The sequence below is a fragment of the Lithobates pipiens genome, unplaced genomic scaffold, assembly GCF_037356315.1.
Source record: "Lithobates pipiens isolate NorthernLeopardFrog02 unplaced genomic scaffold, aLitPip1_a1.2 Scaffold_27, whole genome shotgun sequence".
NCBI classification, from domain to species: domain Eukaryota; kingdom Metazoa; phylum Chordata; class Amphibia; order Anura; family Ranidae; genus Lithobates; species Lithobates pipiens.
The window spans coordinates 227,628,804-227,648,135 of record NW_027507788.1 but is presented as its reverse complement, the minus strand read 5'-3'; the positions used below and the strand labels follow the sequence as shown (position 1 = coordinate 227,648,135).

General features: G+C 49.1%; 1 protein-coding gene across 2 annotated transcripts in view; it reads left to right on the top strand.

Annotated features, from left to right (window-relative positions):
* PLEKHG5 (pleckstrin homology and RhoGEF domain containing G5) overlaps positions 1-19,332 on the top strand; it is a 504,862-nt gene that overhangs the window by 36,722 nt on the left and 448,808 nt on the right. Inside the window, exons 1-2 of one of the 2 annotated variants that reach the window (XM_077458335.1) lie at positions 13,441-13,535; positions 16,362-16,438. In XM_077458335.1, coding sequence (XP_077314461.1) covers positions 13,532-13,535; positions 16,362-16,438 — 81 coding nt within the window. In that variant the 5' untranslated portion in view covers positions 13,441-13,531. Of the gene's footprint in view, positions 1-13,440; positions 13,536-16,361; positions 16,439-19,332 lie in introns of those variants that run through there. The other variant, XM_077458334.1, reaches the window with a different exon arrangement.

Below are 19,332 nucleotides of genomic sequence, written 5' to 3'. Positions count from 1 at the left end.
CCGGGGATGACATCGCAGACCAGAAAAAAAAAGATTTGTATGCTGCAGAAGGGGGCTTTGGGGGGGTCTCCTTTTGCTGTCACTGATGTATGGCATACGTCAGCAGTAGCAGGGATGTATGGCATACGTCTGCAGTAGCAGGGATGTATGGCATACGTCAGCAGTAACAGGGACGTATGGCATATGTCAGCAGTAGCAGGGATGTATGGCATACGTCAGCAGTAGCAGGGATGTATGGCATACGTCAGCAGTAACAGGGATGTATGGCATACGTCAGCAGTGGCAGGGATGTATGGCATACGTCAGCAGTAGCAGGGATGTATGGCATACGTCAGCAGTAACAGGGATGTATGGCATACGTCAGCAGTGGCAGGGATGAATGGCATACGTCAGCAGTAGCAGGGATGTATGGCATACATCAGCAGTGGCAGGGACGTATTGCATACGTCAGCAGTAGCAGGAACGTATGGCATACATCAGCAGTGGCAGGGACATATGGCATACATCAGCAGTAACAGGGATGTATGGCATACCTCAGCAGTGGCAGGGATGTATGGCATACGTCAGCAGTAACAGGGATGTATGGCATACGTCAGCAGTGGCAGGGATGAATGGCATACGTCAGCAGTAGCAGGGACGTATGGCATACGTCAGCAGTGGCAGGGATGTATGGCATACGTCAGCAGTAACAGGGATGTATGGCATACGTCAGCAGTGGCAGGGATGTATGGCATACGTCAGCAGTAGCAGGGACGTATGGCATACATCAGCAGTAGCAGGGAAGTATGGCATACATCAGCAGTGGCAGGGACATATGGCATACATCAGCAGTAACAGGGATGTATGGCATACGTCAGCAGTGGCAGGGATGTATGGCATACGTCAGTAGTGGCAGGGATGTATGGCATACGGCAGCAGTAACAGGGATGTATGGCATACGTCAGCAGTAACAGGGATGTATGGCATACGTCAGCAGTGGCAGGGATGTATGGCATACGTCAGCAGTAGCAGGGATGTATGGCATACGTCAGCAGTAGCAGGGATGTATGGCATATGTCAGCAGTAGCAGGGATGTATGGCATACGTCAGCAGTAGCAGGAACGTATGGCATACATCAGCAGTGGCAGGGACATATGGCATACATCAGCAGTAGCAGGGATGTATGGCATACGTCAGCAGTAACAGGGATGTATGGCATACGTCAGCAGTGGCAGGGATGAATGGCATACGTCAGCAGTAGCAGGGATGTATGGCATACGTCAGCAGTAGCAGGAACGTATGGCATACATCAGCAGTGGCAGGGACATATGGCATACATCAGCAGTAGCAGGGATGTATGGCATACGTCAGCAGTAACAGGGATGTATGGCATACGTCAGCAGTGGCAGGGATGAATGGCATACGTCAGCAGTAGCAGGGACGTATGGCATATGTCAGCAGTAGCAGGGATGTATGGCATACGTCAGCAGTAGCAGGGATGTATGGCATACATCAGCAGTGGCAGGGACGTATTGCATACGTCAGCAGTAACAGGGATGTATGGCATACCTCAGCAGTGGCAGGAATGTATGGCATACGTCAGCAGTAACAGGGATGTATGGCATACGTCTGCAGTGGCAGGGATGTATGGCATACGTCAGCAGTAGCAGGGACGAATGGCATACGTCTGCAGTGGCAGGGATGTATGGCATACGTCAGCAGTAACAGGGATGTATGGCATACGTCAGCAGTGGCAGGGATGTATGGCATACATCAGCAGTAACAGGGATGTATGGCATACGTCAGCAGTAGCAGGGATGTATGGCATGCGTCAGCAGTAGCAGGGATGTATGGCATACGTCAGCAGTAGCAGGGATGTATGGCATACGTCAGCAGTAGCAGGGATGTATGGCATGCGTCAGCAGTAGCAGGGATGTATGGCATACGTCAGCAGTAGCAAAGATGAATGGCATACGTCAGCAGTAGCAAGGATGAATGGCATACGTCAGCAGTAGCAAGGATGAATGGCATACGTCAGCAGTAGCAGGGTGTATGGCATACGTCAGCAGTAACAGGGATGTATGGCATACGTCAGCAGTAACAGGGATGTATGGCATACCTCAGCAGTGGCAGGGATGTATGGCATACGTCAGCAGTAGCAGGGACGAATGGCATACGTCTGCAGTGGCAGGGATGTATGGCATACGTCAGCAGTAACAGGGATGTATGGCATACATCAGCAGTAGCAAGGATGAATGGCATACGTCAGCAGTAGCAGGGATGTATGACATACGTCAGCAGTAACAGGGATGTATGACATACGTCAGCAGTAACAGGGATGTATGGCATACGTCAGCAGTAGCAGGGATGTATGGCATACGTCAGCAGCAGCAGGGATGTATGGCATACGTCAGCAGTAACAGGGATGTATGGCATACGTCAGCAGTAACAGGGATGTATGGCATACGTCAGCAGTAGCAAGGATGAATGGCATACGTCAGCAGTAACAGGGATGTATGACATACGTCAGCAGTAACAGGGATGTATGACATACGTCAGCAGTAACAGGGATGTATGGCATACGTCAGCAGTAGCAGGGATGTATGGCATACGTCAGCAGTAACAGGGATGTATGGCATACGTCAGCAGTAACAGGGATGTATGACATACGTCAGCAGTAACAGGGATGTATGGCATACGTCAGCAGTAACAGGGATGTATGGCATACGTCAGCAGTAACAGGGATGTATGGCATACGTCAGCAGTAACAGGGATGTATGGCATACGTCAGCAGTAACAGGGATGTATGGCATACGTCAGCAGTAACAGGGATGTATGACATACGTCAGCAGTAACAGGGATGTATGACATACGTCAGCAGTAACAGGGATGTATGACATACGTCAGCAGTAGCAGGGATGTATGGCATACGTCAGCAGTAACAAGGATGTATGGCATACGTCAGCAGTAACAGGGATGTATGGCATACGTCAGCAGTAACAGGGATGTATGGCATACGTCAGCAGTAACAGGGATGTATGGCATACGTCAGCAGTAACAAGGATGTATGGCATACGTCAGCAGTAACAGGGATGTATGGCATACGTCAGCAGTAACAGGGATGTATGGCATACGTCAGCAGTAACAAGGATGTATGGCATACGTCAGCAGTAACAGGGATGTATGGCATACGTCAGCAGTAACAGGGATGTATGGCATACGTCAGCAGTAACAGGGATGTATGGCATACGTCAGCAGTAACAGGGATGTATGACATACGTCAGCAGTAACAGGGATGTATGGCATACGTCAGCAGTAACAGGGATGTATGGCATACGTCAGCAGTAACAGGGATGTATGGCATACGTCAGCAGTAACAGGGATGTATGGCATACGTCAGCAGTAACAGGGATGTATGGCATACGTCAGCAGTAACAGGATGTATGGCATACATCAGCAGTAACAGGGATGTATGGCATACATCAGCAGTAACAGGGATGTATGACATACGTCAGCAGTAGCAGGGATGTATGGCATACGTCAGCAGTAACAGGGATGTATGGCATACGTCAGCAGTAACAGTGAGGGAGGGGGATGGAGATGCACACCCTCCCGCCAGCTGTAGCATGCATATAAATCTGCCCCCCCCATGAATGGGCCCCTCTGCCGTGATACCCCGAGCTCCTGTGTCCCACCTGCACACCCAGGACTGGTATGCCAGCGGGCTGCCTGGTAGAGGGAAGGGAGAGCAGCGAATGTCCGTTCTTTGACCTCCCTTACCTGCTTAAAACAGTGGTAATTTAGTCGACTAAAATGACTAAAACATTTTAGTCGACTAAATGAATACTATTTTTTTCAACTAAAATATGACTAAACCTAAAAGCCATTTTAGTTAAAAGACTAAGACTACAATGGGACTAAAACTAAAATGCCATTTTAGTCCTAAGACTAAAGCTAACACTGGCTAAGAACCAGAAAGTGACCCGCGTTACATCACTTCCTGTCACTTTCCCTGGCTACAGTGACAGAAAAAAGGAGACCCCCAAAGCCCCCTTCTGCAGTATGCACATCTTTGGCAGCATCTCTACAAGACTGACCAGCCTGGGTGATGAAGCGCCCCCTAGGGGAGAGGGTATAAATGACAGGTAGGTCAGGACATTGTAAGTGGCCCTCGTAGCCTCTGGCCGTTCCTTTCTAACTTTAGACTTTTTTTTTATTTTTATTTTTTATAAACAGTTTTCCCCCAAAATCCTGCACTTCATTAGCAGGTGAGTCTCTTAGACCCCTGTTGTCTTAATAAATAAATAAATTGTTGGGGACTTTGTGATATAAAAAAAGGGTAAAAAAACAACAACAAAGTTATACCACTAATATACCACCGCACGTTTTAGCCCCGCCCCCCCTCCCCACACATATGACCGCAGACACGTGCACTGGAGGTGCCTAGGTATGGAAACGTTGATTGTGCTGCACACGTTGCATACCGCCGCGCATTCAAGAGAGTGATAATTCTAGGTCCATTGCTCGTGGTTACTCTACACTGATGACCTATTGGGGGGGGGGGGGGGGGGGTTGGGGGGCTTTTAAGCACTTGCATACCGGGGCACTTAAACCCCCCCTCCCCTCCTGCCCAGGACAGCTTTCAGCGCTGTCACACTTTGCATGACAATTGCGCGGTCATACAACACTCTACAAACAGGACATTTTTATCATGTTTTCCCATAAATAGAGCTTTCTTTTGCTGGTATTTGATCACCTCCGCAGTTTTTATTCTTTGTTAAAAAAAAAAAAAACACCAAAATTAAAAAAACAAAACCGTTTTATATTTTGTTATTCAATTTTGCAAACTGGTAACTTTTCTCCTTCATTGGTGTACGCTGATGAGGCTACATTGATGGGCACTGATAAGGCGGTACTGATGGGCACTGATGAGGTGGCACTGATAGGTGGCTTTGGTGGGCACTGAGAGGTGCCACTGATGGCTGGCACTGATGGGCACTGATGGGTGGTAGTGATGGGCACTGACGGGTGGCAGTGATGGGCACTGATCGGTACTGGTAGATAACACTGATAAGCAGCACTGTTAGGTGGCACTGATGGGTGGTAGTGATGGGCACTGATGGCTGGCACTGATGGGTACTCATAAGGTGGCACTGATGGGTGGCAGTGATGGGCACTGGTAGGTAACACTGATAAGCAGCACTGCTAGGTGGCACTGATGAGGTACTGATTGGCACCGCTGGTGGGCATTGATAGGTTGCACTCATGGGGATTGATAGGTGGCACTGATTGCTGGCACTGTTATGCACTGGTGGGCACTGATTCGTGGCACTGCAGGCACTGATAGGTGTCACTGGTGGGCACAGATGAGATAGCTGTGCATCTTCCTCTTTGGGACCGATGTCCCTTGCACAGAAGTAATTGTCAGGAGAAAAAAAAACAACGATTACTGATCTTCTGTTTACATCACGTGACCAGCTGTCATTGGCTGACAACTGATCACGTGGTAAGGGGTCGGGATCGGGCCCTTCCTCCTATCTGTGGTCACCCGAGTCTCATCGGCTCTGTGGTCACAGCGCACGCCGTGCGCACAATGCAGGGGGCGTGCGGGGAGCGCGCAAAGGGGAGGATGTCTATTGACGGCCTGCCGGCAAAGTAGGACATCATGCACAGCTCTCTCTCTCACTTTGGTAAGAGTTTGCCAGGAGGGGGGGGGGGTGAGTCATAAGAGGGCCAATGAGAGTTGCAGAGCTGGAGGTGTGTCTCTGTGTAAATCCAGGAAGTGAACAGGCAGCAACTTCAGCTGCCCACATTTAAAATGGCTGCAGCCAGACTCAGTGGAGGGAGATTTCTGCAGCATATTTGGCAAGTACAGAATCGCAGTATATATAAAGTAATATGCAAAGTGGTTGGAGGGAAGCTTCAGAATGGCAAAGATGTTTTTATTACAAATTATGTGAGCGGACTGCAGTTCCTCTTTAAGGTCCCTTTCACACTGGGGCAGGGGGAGGTGGGGGGGGGGGGGGTAGTTGGTGGCTTTACTGGCGTTTTAATGGCGGTATTCAGCCACTAGCGGCTGTGAAAGGGTTGAAAACCACCGCAAAACGCGGCTGCAGCGTTATGATGGCGGTTTTGCCGCGCTGCCCCATTGATTTTAATGGGCAGGAGCAGTGTACACACAGCACTCCTTCACAGCTCCAAAGATGTCGCTTGTAGGACATTTTTTAGCGTCCTGCCAGCGCATCGCTGCCCTATTTTTAGCGCTGTAGCGCCTGCAAAGCGCCCCAGTGTGAAAGAAGTCTAAGGGTAAGAAAAAAGAGGGCGGGGGGGGGGGGGGGATGCACTGGAACGCATCCAGACTGCGTTTCTATGGTGTGGACCAGTGCAGTCAGTTCCAGGGCTTTCCAGTCCAAGAATAAAAAATTTAAAAAAATTGAACATGCTGCACTTTTCCTGCACTGGGCCGCTTCACACCACATGCAGTCCAGTGCATTTTTTTTCTGCATCAAAAAACGCATGGAAAGTCGGTTATACGGTTTTCAATGGCATAGTTCACACCGGTGCGTTCCAGTTCCAGAAAAAAAAAAAGTAGAACATGCTACATTCTTCCTGCACTGGAATGCATATTGTGGGAACTGGCCCTGAGAAAAAATAAATAAAAAATCACCTAGAAACGCATCAGAGACGCACTGGAACGCGCCAAAAACCCATTAGAACCGCACATGCAGAGATGCACCCAGGATCTGCAGTGTGTCTTTGTGGTGTGAACTGGCTCTCAATGTGATGGAAAATCCTCAGTTTTGAGTTGTCCCCAGAATAGTAATAGAGGAGAAATCTTCCAATGGGGACACTAGTTCTAGTGACCGGGGGGGTTTCTTTGGAGGGATTTCTTCTCACTTCCTGTTTGGCTACGGGACAGGAAGTGAAGGAAAATCTCCCCAATGGGACATAGAGGGCAAAAATAATTTTTTTAACATGTGTGCAAAAAAAAATTAAAAAAATAATAACAAAACACAAAACGTCTCTGGTGACGAATTTTGTGCGCCAAATCCAACAGGATAGAATCAAATGAATGAATGTTTCAAAATGTTTCAGTGACGTTCTTTTTTTTTTTTTTTTTTTCTTTTAGAAAGGAACGTCAGATTTTTGTTTTGGATTTTGCCGGTTAGAATAAATATTTTGCGGAGTCTTTGTCAGATGTTATCCCGCGCCGTGCCGATCGAATGAGGCCGTCTCTGTGTGTTTACCCAGATAGGAGGCGTCCATTCATCACTTCCAACACAAGTGCCGTCCGTCTTCGTGACTCGGCGGTGGGCGAAGCGAGTCGCGCAAATCCCTTTATTACTTCTATCCGGTGAAGACCTCTTTTCCCAACCCCCCCCCCCCCCCCCCATTGCAGTATAGTTTTATTAGCTGTGGATCCTGCCAGTAGATATGTTATTTTTCCACTTCCTTTAGCCACTCGACCTCCGGAAGGTTTTACGGTATTTATGACCAGGCCATTTTCTGCTGTTCAGCACTGAGCTACTTTAACTGGTAATTGCGCCATCATGCGACGTTGTACACAAATGACATTTATATATAAAAAATAAAATTTCCCCACAAATGGAGATTTCTCTTAATGGTATTGAACCACTTGCCGCCCGCCCGACGGCTGGGCGGTGCGGCTCTCATTCTGGGTTGATGTCATGTGACGGCCTCCCAGAACCACCGCCCTCGCTCACCTGCCATCTGTGTAAACAGTCGCGGCTCTTTAACCATGTGATTGGCTGTGTCCAATCACAGGCGGTCACGCGTAAACACGGAGATGACGGTAAACGGCGCTCCTCACTTTACACTGACAGAGTGTGTGAGGAGAGGAGAGCCAATCAGCGGCATCTCCTCACAGAAGACATCTAGGGATGTAATCGGGGAACTGATCATCAGTGCCCTGATTACAATTAAGTGCCCACAATTGCCACCAATCAGTGCACACAGGTGCCAGCAATCAGTGCCCACAGGTGCCAGCAATCAGTGCCCACAGGTGCCAGCAATCTGTGCCCACAGGTGCCAGCAATCTGTGCCCACAGGTGCCAGCAATCAGTGCCCACAAGTGCCAGCAATCAGTGCCCACAGGTGCCAGCAATCAGTGCCCACAGGTGCCAGCAATCTGTGCCCACAGGTGCCAGCAATCAGTGCCCACAGGTGCCAGCAATAAGTGGCCATCGGTGCTGCCCAACACTGCTGCCCATCAATGCTCATCACTGCTGCCCATAAATGTCATCCATCAATGCCCATCAGTGCTGCCTATCCGTGCCTCTTATCTGTGCCCACCAGTGCCGCATATCTGTACCCAGTGCCACCTATCAGTGCTCATTTTTGCCACCTATCAGTGCACATAAGTGCGGCATATTCGTGCCTTCTCATCAGTGCCACCTAATCCGTGCCCATAAGTGCAGCCTCATCAGCACACACCAGTGAAGGAGAAAAAATACTTATTTACAAAATTTACTGACCAACTAAGAAAAACGTTTTTTTTTTTTTTTTTTAATGTTGGTCTTTTATTTTATTTTATTTTATTTTATTTTTTAATTAAATACCCAGGAGTGATTAAATACCACCACAAGAAAGGTCTATTTGTGTGAAGAAAATGATAAAAAATGTCACGTGTAGTGTTACATGACCGCGCAATTGTCATTCAAAGTGTGGCAGAGCTGAAAACTGAAAATTGGCCTGGGCAGGAAGGGGGTGTACATGGCCGGTATTGAGGTGGTTAGTCACCTCTGCGTTTTTTTTTTTCTACTATATATAACCAGTGAAGGCTGGTTCTCAATTTTCTTGGGTGGGGGCAGCCAAATGCCCCCCCCCCCCCCCGCCCTGGTGATCGAATGATTGACGCATCCCCCCCATCATTCGATTGATCGATCGCTGGTTCACTCACCCGTCAGGCCCCCTCTGTCAGCCCCACACTTACCCCATCCAGGTTGCGGCTTTGGCGGCTCCCTCCTGTGTCTCCTCCCCGAGTCCCAGTGTTCTGCCATATAGTGTCCGGGCATCATATAGTGTCCGCCCCGTACTGCGCATGCCCAGTACGGAGCAAACGAAGCTTCGGAAAATCTCTGAAGCTGAACGGCGACCTGCGCAGTGAGTGGAGGTGGTGGCCCCACCATCCAAGCGGACATAGGGTTGTGAATATTAGAGGGCCCCTCGCCACGCTTCGGACTCGGCCTCGCTGCACTCGGCTCTTTTATATTCCTACTCTATGTCCACTTGGATAGTGGGGATAGAACCTGGACTCACGGCGCAGGCGCCGTTCATCCTCGGCAATTTTTGTAATCTGTGTTGCTGTGTACTGCGCATGCGCAGTACGCAGCGGACACTATCGGATGGAGGACCTTATATGATAGGACACTGGCAGTCGCTTCTCCTCCAGGGCCAATCACCTTCCTAGGGAACACTTATCCCCTTAATCAACCCCCCCTAGTGTTAACCCCTTCCCTGCCAGTGACTAGACATGCAGAACAAGACTTCAAGCGCGATGGGGAAGCCCCTATCTACTCTGTACCTATACCTGACGGTAGCTCACAGTGTTAAACCCACCCGCTCAATGGACAAATGGAGGGAAGATATCCCGGCTCTGGGGGAGGACGAGTGGGAGGACTGCGTCTCGACCTACATCCCAACTATGATAGCAGCCAAGGACAGGTTCATGCAGCTCACATTTCTACACAGGGCTTACTTACACCCCGCACACAGAATGGTCAGAATATACCCACACCTTGACCCGTACTGTCCTAGGTGCAGGACCGAGGAAGGGACATTCTGGCACATGAAATGGGCCTGTCCAAAGCTCGGACCATACTGGGAGGGAGTGGTCGGAGATGCTTGGCGACATTGGGGGAACCAGGCTGCCACTGGATCCCATGGTGCTCCTGCTGAGCTATTTGGGGCGAGGTGGAAGGGGATAGGTACACTAAACTCTCCATTACATTCCTGTTCTGTGCTAGGAGGCGGATAATGCTACATTGGAAGTCTGCCGAGGCCCCCAACCCTTAACTCCTGGAAGAAGGCGGTAAACTCGGTGTTACCATTATACAAAGTTTGGTCGACCTGGGTGGATGAGGGGCCGGGGATAAGGGACCAATTGATGGATTCCCCGGAGCTCGGTTGGGGATATTACCCCCCCCCCAGACATGGGGCGCCGCCGCTCAGCCTCGACAGAGGAGGATTAGACTCCACTTGTCAAACCTTCTATGCAATTAACGGTCTACCAGAGGGTAGCGGCTAAACGACCTGCTGAACTTTGGGGTGGGCTCTAGAAGGGAATATCCTTGGATCCCACCGGGCAAATTATGCCGGGAGAACGAAATGATGGACTTGTGGGATGTTTCTGAATGGGTGGAATTCCTGAATGGTCTGATGCTGTAACAAATCAGATACTTCATGCCGAATGCTGAATGTTTTGTAATACTGATTTGTTAAATAAAAACTCTTTTCTGTTAAAAAACGACGTGCAGAACAAAAAAAAATTTGTTTAGTTTATTTTCAATTCGTTATTTACATACATTTATTTAGTTAAATTTGCTTCATTTGTTGAATTCGTTTTCGAATTAATTCTGATTTTTCGAATTCTAATAGATTTCAAATTTCCAGAGAGAGAGAATAAAATAGAAAATAAAGGAATAGAATATAATTTTTTTTTTCAATTATTATTATTATTTTTTCTATCCTATTCCTTTATTTTCTATTCTATTTTATTCTCTTTGGAAATTGGAAAATGATTTGAATTCGAAAAGTTGCCTAGGGGGGAGGAGGAGTCACCTAGAGGGAGAGGAGGAGTCGACTAGGGGGAGAGGAGGAATCGCCTAGGGGAGGAGGAGGAGTCACCTAAGGGAAGGAGGAGTTGCCTGGGGGGAGGAGGAGTCAACTAGGAGGCGAAGAGGAGTCGCCTAAGAGGAGAGGAGGAGTCATCTAGGAGGAGAGGAGGCGTCATCTAGGAGGAGAGGAGGAATTTCTTAGGGGGAGAGGAGGATTCGCCTAGGAGGGGAGGAAGAGTCGCCTAGGAGGGGAAGAAGAGTCGCCTAAGGGGAGAGGAAGAGTCGCCTAAGGGGAGAGGAGGAGTCGTCTGGGGGGAGGAGGAGTTGCCTGGGGGGAGGAGTCGCCTAGGGGGAGAGGAGGAGCCACCTAAGAGGATTCGCCTAGGGGGAGAGGAGGAGTTGCCTAGGGGGAGAGGAGGAGTCACCTAGGGGGAGGAGGAGTTTCTGGGGGGGAGGAGTCGCCTAGGAGGAGAGGAGACGTCATCTAGGAGGAGAGGAAGAATCGCCTAGGGGGAGAGGAGAAGTCACCTAAGGGGAGAGGAGGATTCGCCTAGGGGGAGAGGAGGAGTCGCCTGGGGGAGAGGAGGAGTCGCCTGGGGGGGAGGAGTTGCCTAGGGGGCGAAGAGGAGTCGCCTAGGAGAAGAGGGGGAGTCGTCTGGGGAAGAGAAGTCGCATAGGAGAGGAGGAGTCACCCAGGGATGAGGAGGAGTCGCTTAGGAGGAGAGGAGTTGCCTAGGGAGGGAGGAGGAGGAGTTGCCTAGGGGGAGAGGAGGAGTCACCTAGGAGGAGAGGAGTTGCCTAGGGAGGGAGGAGGAGTCACCTAGAGGGAGAGGAGGAGTTGCCTAGGGGGAGAGGAGGAGTCACCTAGGAGGAGAGGAGTCGTCTGGGGGAGGAGGAATCACCTTGAGGGAGAGGAGGAGTTGCCTAGGGGGAGAGGAGGAGTTGCCTAGAGGGAGAGGAGGAGTCGCCTGGGGGAGAGGAGGAGTCACCTAGGAGGAGAGGAGGCGTCGCCTAGGAGGAGAGGAGGAGTCGCCTAGGGGGAGAGGAGGAGTCGCCTAGGGGGAGAGGAGGAGTCGCCTAGGGGGAGAGGAGGAGTCGTGTAGAGGGAGAGGAGGAGTCGCCTGGGGAGAGGAGGAGTCACCTAGGAGGAGAGGAGGCGTCGCCTAGGAGGAGAGGAGGAGTCGCCTAGGGGGAGAGGAGGAGTCGCCTAGGGGGAAGAGGAGGAGTCGCCTAGAGGGAGAGGAGGAGTCGCCTGGGGGAGGCACAGTCACCTAGGGGGAGAAGAGGAGTCACCTAGGAGAAGAGGGGAGTTTCCTGAGAGGAGGAGTCGCATGGGGAAGGAGGAGTCGTCTAGGAGGAGAGGAGGAGTCATCCAGGCGGTGCGGGCAGAAGTGGGTCAAAACTAGGTACCCACCCTCCCCTTTCCTAGGCGACTCCTCCTCCCCCTAGGTGACTCCTAGGCGACTCTTCCTCATCCCTGGGCGACTCCTCCTCTCCTCCTAGGCGAATCCTCCTCTCCCCCTAATTACAAATTTGGGGGGGGGGGGGGTGGAGTGCTTTTTGGGTGGAATTCCGCTTTAAGAAAAAAAAAAGGGGGGTGTACTGGAACGCAACAAAAACGTGCATGCAGAAAATCTATCCGGACTGCGTCTCTATGGTGTGAACCAGCCCTTTACAGTGTGCTTTCAGATGGGTGGCCGAGGTGGGGGGGGTGGTAAAAAAACGAACGGCTGAGCCGGAACTGTCCCAAAACAGCTGTACACGTGCATTTTTTTCACCCCGGGAGTACTGCCTGTCAAACTCAGTCGATTAAGTTTCATGAGGGCCGCACCGCCTGAGTGCAATTGTGGCGTGGTAGTGCTGCATCAAAGGGTTAAATCAGGTGGTGAGGAGGCATATTATTGCCTGTCAAATGCCCTAAAAAAAAAAAAAATATTTAACAAAAAAAAAAAGCGATTCAAACGTGGATTGCTCTTCAGAGGGCAGCAGACATGCCCCTGTTATGTGAAGATTTGTTTTTGATGCGTTTGCGTAACAGTAAATAGCATTTTTTTCCCCAGACGCCTCCTCTGTGTTGGTTTTCTATTGTATGGATTCTTATCCTATCATCTCTGCTGGTAAGGCTCCGACTGATCACGTGACTTTGGAGACATAAAGTCACGTGACAAGTCGCAGCCCCATTGATTTCAATGGCACAACCGTTCCCATCGATTGCGACTTAAAGCTGCAGCGACTTTGAAAAAGGTTCCTGCACTGCTTCTGATGCGACTTTGTACCCAGAGAGTGTAAAGGCAGATGGAAGTCGCACTCTGAGTCGCAGCGGTGGAAATGTAGCCTAAGACTTTCTAAAAAAAAAAAAAAACGCATGGTAAACGCGCTGCGAACATTAGAGGGGGGGGGGGGTCGTTTACATGGATGTGAATGGAGAGGGTTGGGGAGCGAATGACGGATACATTTTGGTGCGACGCAGGAACGGCGCTTACAGTTGGCGCAGGGCGCTGACAGGCGTTGGCGAGGCCCCAGAAACGCGGGTGGAACGCCCGCTTCTGACTCCGGCGGCGAGGGTTAAATTTGGAGTTTACCTTTAAGTCGTTTTTTTTTTTTTTTTTCTCGCTCTGCCTGTCATAGCGTGTGACGGGGAAGTCAGATCTCCTCGCCGTTCTCTATCCGCTTCGTCGCCACAGACAAAACACGTTCCCCCGCCGGCTCTGCGGTGACGGAGGATTCTGCGATTATCTCCCGTCGGACGCTCAGCGATGGGTGAGTCTGAACAACCCCACCATCGGCCCCCTGGAGGGGAGGGATGGCCGGCTCCGGTCCTCCATCTACCTCATCCTCTATTATTATCGTTCTGAGGAGTCCACGCAATGTTCACATTGACTGAATGAGGCGGAGCCACGGCAGCCGTATCCCATAGCAACCAGGGCAGAATCCATCTCAGCAGCTGGCTGCAGTCTGGATGCTCTGGGTCACCGCGTACAGAGAATGCACCGTATATATAGCAACCACTAAGAATTCATCTCAGTAACTCATAGCAACCATACTGCATCTCAGCACCGAGCTGCAGTCTGGTTGCTATGGGTTACTATGTATAGTGAAGGCACTGTGTCAATACTAATCAGTCAGAATTCATTGCTGCAGTCTGGGTGCTATAGGTTACTGTGTGCAGAGAATGCATCATATCCATAGCAACCAGTTAGAATTCATGGCGGCGGGGAGCAGGCTTCTTGTTGCTATGGGTTACTATGTACAGAGAATGCACAGTATCTATAGAAACCAGCCAGGATATATCTCAGCAGCTCGCTGCCGTCTGGTTGCTGTGGGTTACCGTGTACGGAGAATGCACCGTACCCATAGCAACCAGTTGGAATGCATCTTAGCAGCTCGCTGCCATCTAGTTGCTATGGGTTACTATGTACAGGGAATGTACAGTATCCATATCAACCAGTTACTCTTCATCTCAGTAACCCATAGCAACCAGACAGAAGCTCCCTGCTGAGATGAATTCTAACTGGTTTCTATAGATACTGTACATTCTCTGTACATAGTAACCCATAGCAACTAGACAGCAGCAAGCTGCTGAGATGAATTCTATGTACAGAGAATGTACAGTATCTCTTCTCTGTACATAGTAACCCATAGCAACAAGATGGCAGCGAGATGCTCAGATGAATTCTAACTGGTTTGGATACAGTGCATTCTCTGTACACGGTAACCCATAGTAACCAGATAGCAGCTCCCTGCTGAGATGAATTCTTACTGGGTACTATAGATACGGTGCATACTCTGTACATAGCAACAAGCTGCAGTCTGGTTGCTATGAGATACCCTGTACTGAAAATGCATTGCATCTCTACTAACCAGGTAGAACTCATCTAAGCAGCTCACTGCCGTCTGGTTGCTATGGGTTACTGAGATGAATCCTAACTGGTTGATATAGATACTGTACATTCTCTGTACATAGTAACCCATAGCAACTAGATGGCAGCGAGCTGCTAAGATGCATTCCAACTGGTTGCAATGGATACGGTGCATTCTCCATACACGGTAACCCACAGCAACCAGACGGCAGTGAGCTGCTGAGATGAGTTCTACCTGGTTAGTTTAGATACAATGCATTCTCTGTACACAGTAACTCATAGCAACCAGACTGCAGCTGGTTGCTATGTACAGAGTATGTACCGTTTCTATAGTACCCAGTTAGAATTCGTCTCAGCAGGGAGCTGCTGTCTGATTACTATGGGTTACCGTGTACAGAGAATGCACTGTATCCATAGAAACCAGTTAGAATTAATCTGAGCATCTTGCTGCCATCTTGTTGCTATGGGTTACCACGTACAAAGAATGCACTGTATCCATAACAACCAGTTAGATGTCATCTCAGTAGCTTGCTGCAGTAAAAGGCAGTCTGGTTGCTATTGGTTAATATGTACAGAGAATGCATTGTATCCATAGCAACCAGTTAGAATTAATCTCAGCCGCTCGCTTCCGTCTGGTTGCTTTGGGTTGCTGTGCAGAGGTATGTAATGCACAGAGTACAGGGGTCAGGGGTATGTAATGCACAGAGTACAGGGGTCAGGGGTATGTAATGCACAGAGTACAGGGGTCAGGGGTGTGTAATGCACAGAGTACAGGGGTCAGGGGTATGTAATGCACAGAGTACAGGGGTCAGGGGTATGTAATGCACAGAGTACAGGGGTCAGGGGTGTGTAATGCACAGAGTACAGGGGTATGTAAGGCACAGAGTACAGGGGTCAGGGGTGTGTAATGCACAGAGTACAGGGGTCAGGAGTATGTAAGGCACAGAGTACAGGGGTCAGGAGTATGTAATGCACAGAGTACAGGGGTCAGGGGTATGTAAGGCACAGAGTACAGGGGTCAGGAGTATGTAATGCACAGTGTACAGGGGTCAGGGGTATGTAAGGCACAGAGTACAGGGGTCAGGAGTATGTAATGCACAGTGTACAGGGGTCAGGGGTGTGTAATGCACAGAGTACAGGGGTCAGGGGTGTGTAATGCACAGGGGTCAGGGGTGTGTAATGCACAGAGTACAGGGGTCAGGGGTATGTAATGCACAGAGTACATGCACAGCTGGTCAACCAGTGTCAATGTAGAAAAAGTCTATGTCGCCGGCACACCATGGATCCATATAACAGTGCAAACATTTATTAGAGCGATCGAATTACAACGACTGAGGGTGATGTAGAACAATGGACTCCAGTAGGTGCCCCGGGGACAAGAATCCTTCACAAGCCGTCCACGATGCTCTCTATGGATTCCTCTCATAGTGTAGCACCGAGCAGCAGAAAATGATCCAATCAGAGGGCGGGGCAGATCTGCTGGACGGGGTGCTGTAGGTGAGGGCAGCTTCACTGACCTTTGTACATAAAAACGATAAAAGGACGAACGCCCCTCCTTCATAGGAAGAGCCATGGGGGGAGGGGTCTTTGGTATAACAGCCAATTGGGTCGGGTTATAAACGGAAACCTTGCCATGGGCAACATCATTTCTCTTCTGACCCAGTTTTATAAGTGAGAATCTGAACAATTCTATTCGGTTAAATAATGATCATATTTCTATTTGTAGATGAACGGGCGGCGACCGAGGAGAAGGTGCTGGTGTGTGAGAGCTCGGACTGCAGCGATAAAAGACGAGCCGCTAAGGTAGGTTCCTCCAATCAGATTGGATTGCTGGATTGACCAATCCTTTTAGACCATTTTGCCTCTGTGCCAAAAGCTTCCCGTAATAAAGACCGCTCACTGCTGCTCCCCCTCCTTGTTCAAGGCGACTGGTCTTGTCTCCGCCCACTCCTAGAATTTGATGTAGTGGGTGGAGCCAGCTGGCCCCTCCCCCAACTCTGCTCTCCCTCCTTGTGCAGGGTGACTGGTCTTGTCTCCGCCCCCCTCCTGTAGTTTTCTGTTAGTGGGTGGAGCCTGTTAGGCCCCTCCCAAAGCTCTGCTCCCTGCACAGGCTATATACAGCACAGTGATGATGTCACAAGAAAATATTTTAGTTTGCAAAGACATTTGGTGCGCACCGTGTGGATTTGTATTGTTTCTGCCAACAGTTGGTTATTATTTGCATTTTCTAGATACATTTTGTTTTATTGTTGCCTGCAGGATGTTATGTGATTACACTGCATGCTGAGTTTATTCCGTGACTTCTCATTTATTATTATATATCGCACATCACACAGCTGCTAGTCAGGTTTAATAATATATTTGTATTTTTTATTTTTTTTGTTTGCATTTTATTTTATTTTTTTTATATTGGATAATGGGCATTTTACATTTAGTTGTTGAATATATATGCTGTATCTATATATCATATACAATTGCAACTTCAAGCGGAGTTCCACCCAAAAATGGAACTTCCGCTTTAAAGAGGTCCTGCAGTCCGCTCACATCATTTGTAATAAAAACATCTTTGCCATTCTGAAGCTTCCCTCTCCAACCACTTTGCATATTTTTTTATATATACTCGAATTCTGTACTTGCCAAATATGCTGCAGAAATCTCCCTCCACGGAGTCTGGCTGCAGCCATTTTAACTGTGGGCAGCTGAAGCTCCTGCCTGTTCACTTCCTGGATTTACACAGAGGCACACCTCCAGCTCTGCAGCTCTCATTGGCCCTCTTATGACTCACCCCCCCCCCCCCCCCCTCCCTTCCTTGCAAATCCTTAGCCCTTGTACACACGGTCGGAAATTAAGACGGAAAATGTCCGATCGGACCGCGTTGTCGGATAATCTGACCGTGTGTGTGGGCTCCATCAGACTGTTTCCGTAGGAAAATCCAACCGACAAAGTTTTTTAGAGCTGGGCTTTAAAACTTTCCGACAACATGATCCGATGGGACTTTGTCTGATCATGTGTAGAGAATTCCGATCGGACAAAGTGCCACGCATGCTCAGATCAAATTCCTAGACCAGAGCTATTGGCTACTAGCCTGAACGTAGTCCCGTCGTAACGAAATAACGTCATCACGTTACGAACGATCGGATTTTCTGACAACTTTGTCCGACCGTGTGTATGCAACACAAGTTTCGGACAAAATCCGACGGATTTTGTTGTCGGAATGTCCGATCGTGTGTACAAGGGCTAAGACAGTGAGAAAGAGAGAGAGCTGTGTATGATGTCACAATCCTAGGCGAATGACCAGACAAGAAACAGGAAGTGGGCTGTATACGGGATTCACTGGCAGAAATCTTTATTTATTTTTTTGCTATCCAAAGTTAAAACAACAACAACAAGGGCAGAAGATTTAATAGATGAAAAGATGAAAAAAAAATGACTGAAGTTCCGCTTTAAGGACTCTTCACCCCCTGACATGCCAAAAGTTTTTTGGCATGTCATTTTTTTTGGGGGGGGGGGGGGGTGGGGAGCGGGTACCTAGTTTTGACAGGTACTCAGCAGGTACCCAGCTTGTGGCGCCACAAGCAGAAGTCCTCCTCTCCCCCTCCCTCCCTTTAATCTTCTGGGACATGTCACAGGTCCCAGAAGATTGCCCGGCCATTCAGGACTCACCGCGTGACTCGCGCATGCGCAGTGTGCACCCGCCTGTGAAGCCGCAGACAGGGGAGTGTCTGTTTATTAAAAGTCAGCAGCTACACTTTTTGTAGCTGCTGACTTTTAACCACTTTCAGCCCCCGGACCATTTTGCTGGCTTAAGACCAGACCACTTTTTGTGATTCGGCGCTGCGTCGCTTTAACTGACAATTGCGCGGTCGTGCGACGTGGCTCCCAAACAAAATTGACGTCCTTTTTTTCCCCACAAATAGAGCTTTCTTTTGGCGGTATTTGATCACCCCTGCGGTTTTTATGTTTTGCGCTATAAACAAAAATAGAGCGACAATTTTAAAAGAAACACATTATTTTTTACTTTTTTTTTTATAATAAATATCCCCCAAAAATATATATATAAAAAAATTTTGTTCCCCTCAGTTTAGGCCGATACGTATTCTTCTACATATTTTTGGTAAAAAAAATTGCAATAAGCGATTATTGATTGGTTTACGCAAAAGTTATGGCGTTTACAAAATAGGGGATAGTTTTATGGCATTTTTATTAATATTTTTTTTTTTCTTTTTTTATTAGTAATGGCGGCGATCAGCGATTTTTATAGTGACTGCGACATTATGGCGGACACATCGGACATTTTTGACACATTTTTGGGACCATTGTCATTTATACAGCAATCACTGCTATACAAATGCACTGATTCCTGTGTAAATGACACTGGCAGTGAAGGGGATAACCAGTGGGTGGCAGTGTAGGGGTTAAGTGTTAATAGGGGCGTGTTACTAACTGTTGGGGGGCTGGGCTTTGTGTTAGTGAACACTGATCTCTGCTCCAATCACATGGAGCAGAGATTTGCATCACTTGTTGCTAGGCAGAATGGGGAAATGCTGTTTACAACGGCATCTCCCCGTTCAGCCGCCCCGTGAGGCGATCGCGGGTATGCCCGCAGCGATCGAGTCCGCAGGACCCGCGACCGGACTCACGGGGGTCCCGACCAGCAGGGTGGCATTTAAAACATGTACATCGGCGTGCGCGGGTCG